Source organism: Coffea arabica, chromosome 3c (assembly GCF_036785885.1).
Source record: "Coffea arabica cultivar ET-39 chromosome 3c, Coffea Arabica ET-39 HiFi, whole genome shotgun sequence".
NCBI lineage: Eukaryota > Viridiplantae > Streptophyta > Magnoliopsida > Gentianales > Rubiaceae > Coffea > Coffea arabica.
The window spans coordinates 3,151,704-3,162,188 of NC_092314.1; the positions used below are offsets into that span (position 1 = coordinate 3,151,704).

Genomic DNA, 10,485 nt, shown 5'->3' on the forward strand with positions numbered 1-10,485 from the left:
CTTTCACTGAAGAAGCATTTTGTTGGCTTTTTGGACCTAAAGGGGTAGTTTTTTCTTTGGGTGATTGACGGTTACTTTCGGTTGACATAGTTGAATCGCTTCATCTGGCGGCCTCAGCGTTTGGCTTTTTCTGGCTTCCTTTTGATTTTTTCTCGAGCTTTATGGCCTTAGCATCCCCATGTTGGGATAGGCCATTCTCATCTCGAACCCATGCATTTGTTGACCCGTTCGTATGCTCTATTTACTCAATAATAAAGTATATGAACACCAATATGCCAACTTGAGTTGAAAAACTTGAAAGATTTGATTCGACATCTCTGGCAGGATGGAGGTTGCAGCAGCGTTCATCCACCTCTGAATTATTATTGATCAATCAATATGTTCTTCAAGTCAGGGAGTTCTATTCAAGTGCTGCATAATTCGGTATTATCCACTTCTTCTAGGCAAGCAGCGAAAAAAGAATCAATGGAAACTCGAGGGCACGGAGCAAAACAAAAATTTTCCTTTATAGTGCACATTTATTACTTTTCGTTACGCTAAGATAGTTTATAAGCCTAAAGTCTTTGTTTCAGATATTGACTATTGAACCCCTTTCATTCAATCAAGCGCCAGCATCACCATCACAAAAATTCAACACCTTCACCGTACGTTATTTGAATCTATTGACATTCACATGTTTATTATCTTTAGCCAATATGCTTTTTCTTTTTCATTCCCTCCCTGTTTGTGATAAACTTTCTTTCTTTCTTTTCTTTTTCCCTTTTTTGATGATCAACCATACTTCAATTTTTTCTATGTTTTTATACACAAAAGCTAGGTTTCATTCTCCTTCTTCTTCTTTTTTTTTTTAAAGTAGAAAACTTTCTATTTGCAATCCCTTTCACCTTGCCTTCCAACGTACCAACCCCTCCCCCGGTTTCAATAGACTTCAAAGCCCCAATTGGTGTATCTGTTCCCTGAATCTTGCGTAACGTTGATCATATCTTTCTCACCGGAAAAATTGACAACCTTCAATTATTAAAGCATGATACTCTAGATTTTCCACATTTCATCACTGTGGTTGGTCTACGCTATTATTATTTTTTTTTTCCATGACGAAGGTTGCTTTCTTTTGGGGCAGTCCAGTCTTTCATCAAGTTGATCGGACTCGGGGCAGGACGGTTGGTGCAACCGTCCCTGGCAAATTCCCTCTTCATCAACAGCGCGTAACTTCTTTTGTTCACCGTGTAACTTTTTTTCCACATATTGTATTTTCACAACACATAGTGGTGGGCCCCACACTTGACGCGAAAATCGAGTTACCACTTGTTATCTGAGCCGCACATTTTTTCATGGTCCAATCTGGACCATGAACCGTGCAGGGACGGTCATCAATCTCTTCCCTTCTCTTCTCTTCTTTCATAACTTAAGCTTTCCCTTCTTTTCTTTTCTATCCTAAACTCCCAAACTAAGCCTAAGGTGGAAAGAAAATATTGGAAGGAGTCCTTTTGGGCCAGAATCCACTTCCCTGCCCCAAATCCAAGTTGATCTGCCATGATGGTTTTTTATATGGGCAATTATTGGGTGGTCTAATTTGACCAGTACTCGCCAAAATTGATGAAATTTTCTACTTAAAGAACCATATAAGAATTTCGTTGCTTCAGCTGGTCAAAAATAGTTGAAAACTGGGCTGTCATTATCTGAGATTAAGCAATAAGGACGTTTCAGTCACTTTTATACAATTCATATCTCACAAATATACGTTTTCCGTGTCCTAAAACATATACTCCTATACAATCCCTTTCTGAGAGAAATTAAAGAAGCCTCCACCTTTGTTACTTACAGTAGTGTGGAACAAACAAGATGCAAGTGGGATTAAGGTAATTTTATAATGGAATTATTACCATGTCAAACATCAACAGCATGCATGTAGTTATGGTGAATTCAACTGTAATATGTGTTACACAAATTCATAAGCGTCTTTTGGAAAAATCAGAAAAAGAACATATATAGTGCAAAATTGAGGAGTTTACAGCATAGGATTGGGAAATGTATTCTCAGGTACAACCCAAATGAGACATGATAAAAGGAGGACCTAGTCATCTATCCTTCCCAGATGAGATGATAAGCCAGTCTTCCATTCGTTAATCATCAGATAATCATTGCGCTTAAGCATTTAAATGAGGGAAAAGTACAAAGGTTTTAGTTTTGTATCATTTAAAATTCAATTCACATTTTTTGTTTCATAACTAGGCTATAATCTTTTAATTTCCAGTCATTAAATCCATTTGAGCTGTAAATTAAATTGCAGCAGTGTTATCCTTCATGGCGAAAAGTCTGCATTTCCACCTCATGGTCCACAGACAGGGCATGGAGTAGCATGTGGGGTTTCTCAGCCCGAAGGCCATCACATAATACTACCATTTGAGAGGTTTTGGCCATGGCCACATGTAACATGTAAAAGACAGACCCATCGTCCACCGTACTTTTTTTTGTCGACACAAGGGTATCCGGGTCAATTCTTACGGGACCCAACTAATTCCTTGCGGTCTGGGCTCGGCATCCAAATCCGACCCAAACACGATAAGTGCGCGGAAGAATCCAGCAGAGCAGAAACTCGATCTTGGGACCAAATAATCACCAGTGGAAAGTGCTACCGCTGAACCATTCACGCGGGGTTCCCATGGTCCACCATACATCATGTGAATTCTTGTCTAGTGGGAGACCAGCATTTCTAGTGGCTAAAATAGTGATGTATTTCGATGCGTCATCGCTCATATAAGAATAGTACAGACAAATGCCTTGATATTTGTCTTGGTGGAGATACATTTCTGGTTGCAACCATTCATTCATGACTGTTGGTTGCCAATTTGACACTTGATTGAGGACAAAGAAATAACATGTATTTCCCTGATTCCTTTAGTTTATATTTTTTAAGTACTCCCGTCTCATTCCACTGTCAACCGTATGACCCCAAAATTCAAATCCCATATATGCCTAACAGCTAAAAGGACCTTGAGAGGACGACGAGATGATCAAATCAATAGTTGCTTCTCATACACAAAATTTTAGAGACCTTATGAATGATTTTTTTTTTAAACAAAAAAAAAAAAAAGGATGGACATACCTAATCTTTTGCTATATTATTAAAGGCACTCGAATTCTTTACTATATTGCTTTCAGAGAAAAAAAAGAAGCTATATTATGATGGTTTACCACGAGTGGCTTGCAAAGTAAAACAATTATTTATCCCCCCCCCCCCCCCCACATAGTAGTGCTGCGTGGCATGTTTTAATTTGCTTCTCCATATACATCTTACACAAGCAGCGAGCACTTATAAAAGATATAAGTAATTATTGAAGGGAGGCCCTAAAGATATAGGAGCAGTTGGTTGCCTTACATAGTACTTTGGCATTCGTCTTTCGTCATTATTAAAAGAGTTCAGCTGCTCAACATAGCCCATCAATTATATCTCCATGGAATTTAGCTCTACATCCATTGTTCAGAGCTCCAATGATTTCTCACGGGGGGGCTGTTAAGAGGTTCCTTCCTTATTATGAAGCGGAAGAATGTCGAAATTTTTAATGGATGATGCCGTAGCTTAATGCCCGTCACATGGCTCTCCACATGCACAATCTGCAACTGCATAATCTTCTTTAAAAGAGTCATTTTTGGTGCCTAATTATTTTGATTCGTTACATATAATCTCATATCCAAATCCCACATATGTGTGAACATATATAGGAACCAAACAAAAGTACAGCCTGCAAGGGATTTTTTTTTTTTTTTAACTTAACTTTGCACATTTTTAGGCAGTTGATCTTAGAGAGAACGACAAATTAGTGTAGCTAATTGCTATTGTTAATCATGTTCCATCATTGTTCTCAGGTATGCTAACTCTCTTATGATAGCTATTTATCATCATCGTAAAAGCATTATCAATTCTTGATTACCCGGTAGTAATCAATCAAGCATTTTCTGACCGTGGGAATATGTTATCATTGGCCAAAACTGTGCAGTATTTTGTTGTTGTGTTCAGCTTCACGGGGGAGCTTCGTTGAGTTTATTTATTCTGACACTTGGGGCAATAATAACAGGTTCGATCATTCATCATGATTCGGGATCTCAACTTCCCCATATGACTGACTGCTTTTAACCTTTAGGATATGTCCAGACTCGTTGACTAGAAGGCCAAGAATCTTACCCTATGGCTATTGGTTTTTAAAATGCAACGAGAAATCTGTAAATAAAAAATTACAGCAGCAGAATACGCACGCATATTGTAACGGTGAGTGTTGCTTGCTTTCTTCAACCGTGAAGATTATATACTACTACATGAATTACGCTTGTGTGAAAGGCGCCAAAAGACAATCCGGAAAATGTGTAAAATGTTCTGTCAAGGGTCAACGGAACAATTCGAGACCTTGAGACTTCATTTTTTTTCCATAGACAGAAGAAGTAACACACACAATTATGTTAGAAACACTCAGGAGTCATCGGTAAATCGGACCTTAAAGTCAGTTTAAGGGGGACCCACAAATCAACACCATCCAGCCAATTGGTGACAGGAGGTGCAGCTGAAAACCTTAAATCCAGAGTATCTACCCCGCAATCTCGAGGCTTCATGATGAGCTTAAATAATGGAAGCAACAGTAGTGTACAGTATTGAGAAATAATAGTATTAATATATGCACAGCAAAAGGTTGCTGAAACAGTTGAGAAGGTTTCGATAATAACATATATGTTTTCCTTCCTGCCCTTCTTGAATTGGAGTTTCTTTTTTCATTACTTGTCCCCCCTCCCCTGATCGTGAAGGGAAATTATCATCATACACTTCAATTGTTTGATGCAGATGTGGGAATAAATGTCGAGCAATCAATCACCGCACAAAACAACAATCATTATGGTAACTATGAGTTCTAGGAACAAGCACGTAGGTAGGTTAACAATTCTAGCCAAAGGCACAAGAGTTTGACGTCAAAGTACCAAAACAACAGTTCCTGCCGCTCTTCTAAATCCTATCCTACCTTTTCTTTGTTAGGAAAAAAAAATTAAGAAAAAATGCGAACAACAAAAAATCTATGTGTATACATATATATATGTCAGAATTTGAGATGCATTTCAAATTCTTAACAAAGGCATGAACAGAAAGAAGTAGAAATAGGTAACGCGGCGTGGGATTTATCCAATAAGAATTGAAGGATAGATTTGTGGGGCAACATCGAACAAATCAAATAGGTAACCCTTCTTCTGCCAATTATGGCTAAAAGTGCTTAAACTCAACAGAGTCGGTAAAGCTTAGTAGTGACACCTCAATCAATTGCTCAAGTTTTGTCGGATAATTGACCACATAAATGTGGAAAATTGCAAGACAGGACCCACCATGTGATGTCCAATCAGGATCAGCAGTTTGCCACGCGACCCTAGGTCATGTTGAGAAACCTGCCTCTTTATTTCCACAGAATAGACTGGAGAATTTGCCCTCATGTATTCCTGCGTCATGTTTAGACCATGATTTTGATCCGTCTGGAATGCGTTTAGCTGAATTTGGATGGATATATAATACTTGCTCATATGTTGGTAAAAGGCAGGCTAGAAAATGGATCCAAGAACGTATAGACATCCAATTCTGACTGTTTGTATAGTTTACAAGGATGTTCCTTTCTATTTACAACTCCATGCTTCTATTCTACCCTTTTTTGCCTCCTCGTATCAAAATTCTATATCCTACAGCAGGCCATGAAGGTATTTGTTGAATCAATTATCACGGTCTCTCCTGGTATCCCCAGCTGAGTTCCTGGAGCCGTTGTAGGTACTCAACAACTTCAGTTAGTCTTCGTCTCAATATCGCCAGAATCTTTTGAACTGCTGGTATCTGGATCATCCTGAGGGAGAAGTCCGAGTAGCGGTAATGGTAACAAGGAGCTGAGGTTGCAAAGGATTATCAGGAAAGCCAAATTATCGAATCTGTCCTTGGTGATGCCGAAAAGCTGCGTGAGGCCAGCACCTATTAGGCCCCCAAGAACACTTCCTCCGTTGGATATGGACATAAGTGTAGCAAAGAGAGTTGCTTCCATGCCCTCTGGACATATTCTTGCAGCTAATACAAGAACAGGCATAAAAGAAGCCTGGCAGAGAACAAAGTTAAACTTTCAGGAATTCTGGAGCAGGATCAGAAACACAATCTATACTACAGAGAAATGTTTAACAACACCAGATTACCTGACCAAGCACTGTTAAAATCAATGAATCCCCAATTGCAAACCACTCATCACTTATTCCAAATTGCCTATTCAATCCAGTTACCAGTAAAACCTGTGCAGACATCCAAATTACACTTAAGGCAACTTATGAGAAAAAACCACCGGATAAGTTACCCCAAAAAAGACTCGAGACGTTTACCTGCGTCATTCCAAGGACGGCACCAAAGACAGTGGTTATGATAAATATCTTTCTCAAAGGTACATTTTTTAGAAAACCGTTATAAAGACCAACACCTAGAAGTGATGCCACTGATGTAACTAGCTTCACCCGTCCAAGGAATTCTGGGGTGAATCCGAGTTTATTTGTGCTAGAATCAGGAAAAGGAAATCTTTAGCTTCAGGTTTCAGAAAGATAAAAGCATAAACTGGCATGTTTGGTTAAAACCTCAAATCACATACGTGAAGAAAAACATGGCAGAATCAGACACTGGAGTTGCCTGCCATAGAAAAATAAACAATGTCGGAAGAAGTACATTGGGCTGTTTGACAGCACCCCACAACTGAATGATGCTATTTTTCGAGCTTTCTAAAAATCCAGGACTTCCCAAAGAGATATTCTGACCCCTTGCTGGAACAACCACACGCTGCTCTTTAACAAGCACTGCAACTGCAGATGTTATCAGAGGAAGCAACGCAGTCACGCCAAACACGAACCTGGATGGGTTCAAAATGCTTATGAGCAATGACTCACCAATTACAATATTATCTTTAAGGTCATAACAGAAACATACATACCTTACACCATATGCATCAACCAGAGAGCCACTGAAGTAGGCACTGACAATCCCCCCAAATGCTGAAGAGCCCCAGCATAATGACTGAAGAGATCCTGACATACTCTGAGACTCACCACGAGCCCTCTCCACAACCATTGAATCTACTACCTGTATAAAGGTTCAGTTTTTATGTGCAGGCCAAAATTTCGATATGCTAGATCAAAAAGCACCAAGCACTGACCAACTATAGCTACTATAATTTTTAGAGTACAATAGTTACGGTCAACACCAACCAGTGATGACTAAACAGTGATTGTCACATTCACTTGTAGTTTGAGAAAAAGAGGCTAATCATTGGATCTCTAATGCTATTTTTCCGCGACCACACACTCGCCACAATCACGACATTGTAGCCAATGATTATCCCATGCAGCCAGTGATATCCCCCCACCCAATGCTTCCATTTCTCTCCCCAAGGACCGCATGAAACAATGCCTCTCTACCTAACCTATCCCCTGTCTCCCTTCCCCATACAGAAACCTTTCCGCTATCCTGATGCCATTGACTACCCCCGCCACTGATCCCTTCGCTTTAAAACCAAACCTCCTGTCTTCTTCAATCCCTTCTTCTCCACCTACATTACCTCTCTTTCCTCTTTCCTCCTTAACCCGCAGAGAATACACAGACACAATGTTGAAACCAGAAAACCTTAAAGAGTCTCTAAGATCTTGCATTCAGATCTAAACTATTAAAACACAAAAATGATATGAAAAGATTGCTTTCTGGAAGTACAAGTTACTGGTGGTCAAACCACGTCCTCTAAAACAAAACGAACAAATAATTGCATCTTCTACATTAAATTTGACCACAAATGTGCATCTTGTAGAGTTATTGACTATACATAATACTTACAACATCTGAGAAGGCAACAGACAAGGATCCCAAAAGTATGCAGAAAGCAGCATCGTACTTGCCATCTACAAAAGCGGCCATCAAGCTCCATGAAAGTGCTCCAAGAAGTCCTGATAGCACTAAGTACGACCGTCGTCGGAACCCAAAAAGTGGGAAAGAGTCACTACAATGACAGAATAATTTTTAGAATTGAATCGCACGTGCTGAAAAGAAAGACATGTTAGACAAGTATAATGTCAAAGATAAAGCTCACCTGATGAATCCATAAAGAGGCTTAACAAGCCAGGGCAATGATGAGAAACCAGTTATTACAGCTGTCTAGTCAAACACATAAACTCATCAGTCCCCAATCCATTCAAAGTCACCCGGGGAATTCTATGCAACGGATATGGGTGCAGCTATGTACAATATTTTCCAATCACAAAAGAAATCTTGAATCCCAACATAATTAGCAAAATCTTGGAAGTCCAACACATTTGGTGCTTAGTCTAAATAAAATAAAATATAAATCCCTGAACAAAAAAAAAGGAAGACATTCAAGAATTATAGAGTTTTATTATGGCATAATCAGCCAAATGAATAAGCAGCAATAGACAAATACAAAGAGGGGCAAAAAGAAGCTGCTTTGATATATTTAATCAACAGATAGAAGATTTCAACATTTAAAGAAATAAATGGAAAATAAGAATCCAAAAGAACAATGTAAGCACATAATCAAAAGTTGTAAATTGATGGAAATATCTGGCATAAAGGAAAACTAGATCTTACTCATGGAAAATGCAGATTAGAAGATAATTACACAAACTCACAGAACTAACAAAATGGTGAAAATTGAAGTTTTAAAAAACCTGAGGAAGCCATCATAATTGGTGGTCTTTTACCAAATTCAAAAGAACATTGAGCATTAGAATCCAAAATTTAGACCGTTTTTTAATTTAGAGAGAAAAAAAAAGAACTATGTATAAACAAAAAAAAAAACTAAATCCTCATTGACTAATCTACAAATTCCACAGATATTTTCCATGCAACAAGTTGCATACCTCTGCAGGATCCAGGTGCAGGTCATCTTTCAAGTAAAAGCTTACAGCCAGTCTTGAAATGCCTAAAACGCCTTGAACAAAATATACCATAGCGACTGCTATGTTATCTGGAGTCAGGTCTACTCCAAAGCATGTGATAGATTTAAGTGAATATCTGTTCTTGCTGCGAGTCACAGTTTTGCTAGAGGAGGAGCTATCTTCTTCAACATTGGTTGTTGGCAAATCCCCTTTTCTAACGCCTTGATAAGGAGCTTCAAAATGTTAGAGAGATTGTCCAAAAAAGTTTAACACGTAACAACAGATTATTGGCAGTCCCAATTCACTATATTACATTCAGACAAATGATTCCTAATTAGGGCAGTGGAAAGATTAAGGCAGCAATCATGTAGTCCTTCAGAACACCAATTGTTAGTAGCGTGAACTAGGTCTACCATCATTAACTGGATGCTAAATCAGGCAGTCCTTTCTTGTATTCATTGCTTACTGATCGATATCTGATTCATCACCCTCATATGGCAAAACAGATACTGATATTTGAAAGCCAACCATAGCGTAACCAAAAACGAGGAGATTAACATATGACAGACTTACTTAAGTGATACACAGCCACATAGCCAGAAGTTTGTAAATAGAAAGTAATACATTGAATCAAAAGCTAAATGACTTCACTAGAATCCATAAACGGCATGTTTAATTTCTAAGAGAGACAAAAAAAAAATTGCGTTTGCAAACCACATTTCCAGTCACTCACAAATGAGATTAATATATTCTAAGTGGATCAATCAAGAATCTATCTTTCCATAGCTTATTCCAATGGCCTCGGAGCTACGAGTCTTTCATTTTCCAATTCTAGTCAAAGAATATAACATAAGTTCCCAATGCAACTACAATTCACGGTATAGTTAATTACAACAAATGAATCCCACATACAAAAACACATCAGCTCTTACTTTCACTATAACAATTTTTATAAATCAAATGGGAAGGGGAAAAATCACTAAATACCAAACAAAGAGAAGAGAAAAAAAAAAGTCACTAAAAACTAAAACTTGTCCCTTTTTTCCTTTTCCTCAGCAACCCTTCATAGAAAGACACGTAAACAAAAAATCAGAGACCACTTAAAAGAAACTAGATAAATCAGACCCACTTATTAAAAAAAAAAAGAGGAAAAGAATAAATAACTGATCGACAAATTCATATTGGCATTTTCAATTTTGAAGTGTAGTTAATCTGACATACGATTTCTAGAGTCCAGCAGAAGTTCAGACTCGGAGTCGCGTCGGGTGGACGATGCCGGAGGCATAGAGATGGAAACAGACATGTCGGATCCCGGTGGAGATTTCCGGCGGGCGACGGCGACGTGAAACTGCCGTTTGCGTCGGGAGCAAGCCTGAGAGTGTAAGGAGGCAGAGAGGGAGAAGAAGGACAAAGGTTGAATTTTCGAGGGTAAGACCGAGAAAGTGGGATGCTGAGGTTTTGGTGTTGCCATTAATACAGAAAGCCCACTGGTCAATAGTACTATCTTGTTTTGTCATCAATGGGCAGTGGTTCCTAAGCAACACTACTACGTCCTAA

The 10,485-nt window shown here is 38.7% G+C and overlaps 1 protein-coding gene across 1 annotated transcript; it reads right to left on the reverse strand.

The window, feature by feature from the left end:
- Window positions 1-5,579: 5,579 nt before the first annotated feature.
- Window positions 5,580-10,485, reverse strand: LOC113734148 (folate-biopterin transporter 1, chloroplastic-like). The gene is made up of 9 exons (XM_027260509.2): window positions 10,150-10,485; window positions 8,911-9,149; window positions 8,124-8,188; window positions 7,871-8,033; window positions 6,978-7,126; window positions 6,642-6,896; window positions 6,382-6,550; window positions 6,202-6,294; window positions 5,580-6,107 (listed from the first exon to the last, which is right to left on the reverse strand). Exons 1-9 carry the CDS (start codon window positions 10,397-10,399, stop codon window positions 5,805-5,807), a joined length of 1,686 nt encoding a protein of 561 aa, XP_027116310.1. The 5' UTR covers window positions 10,400-10,485; the 3' UTR covers window positions 5,580-5,804.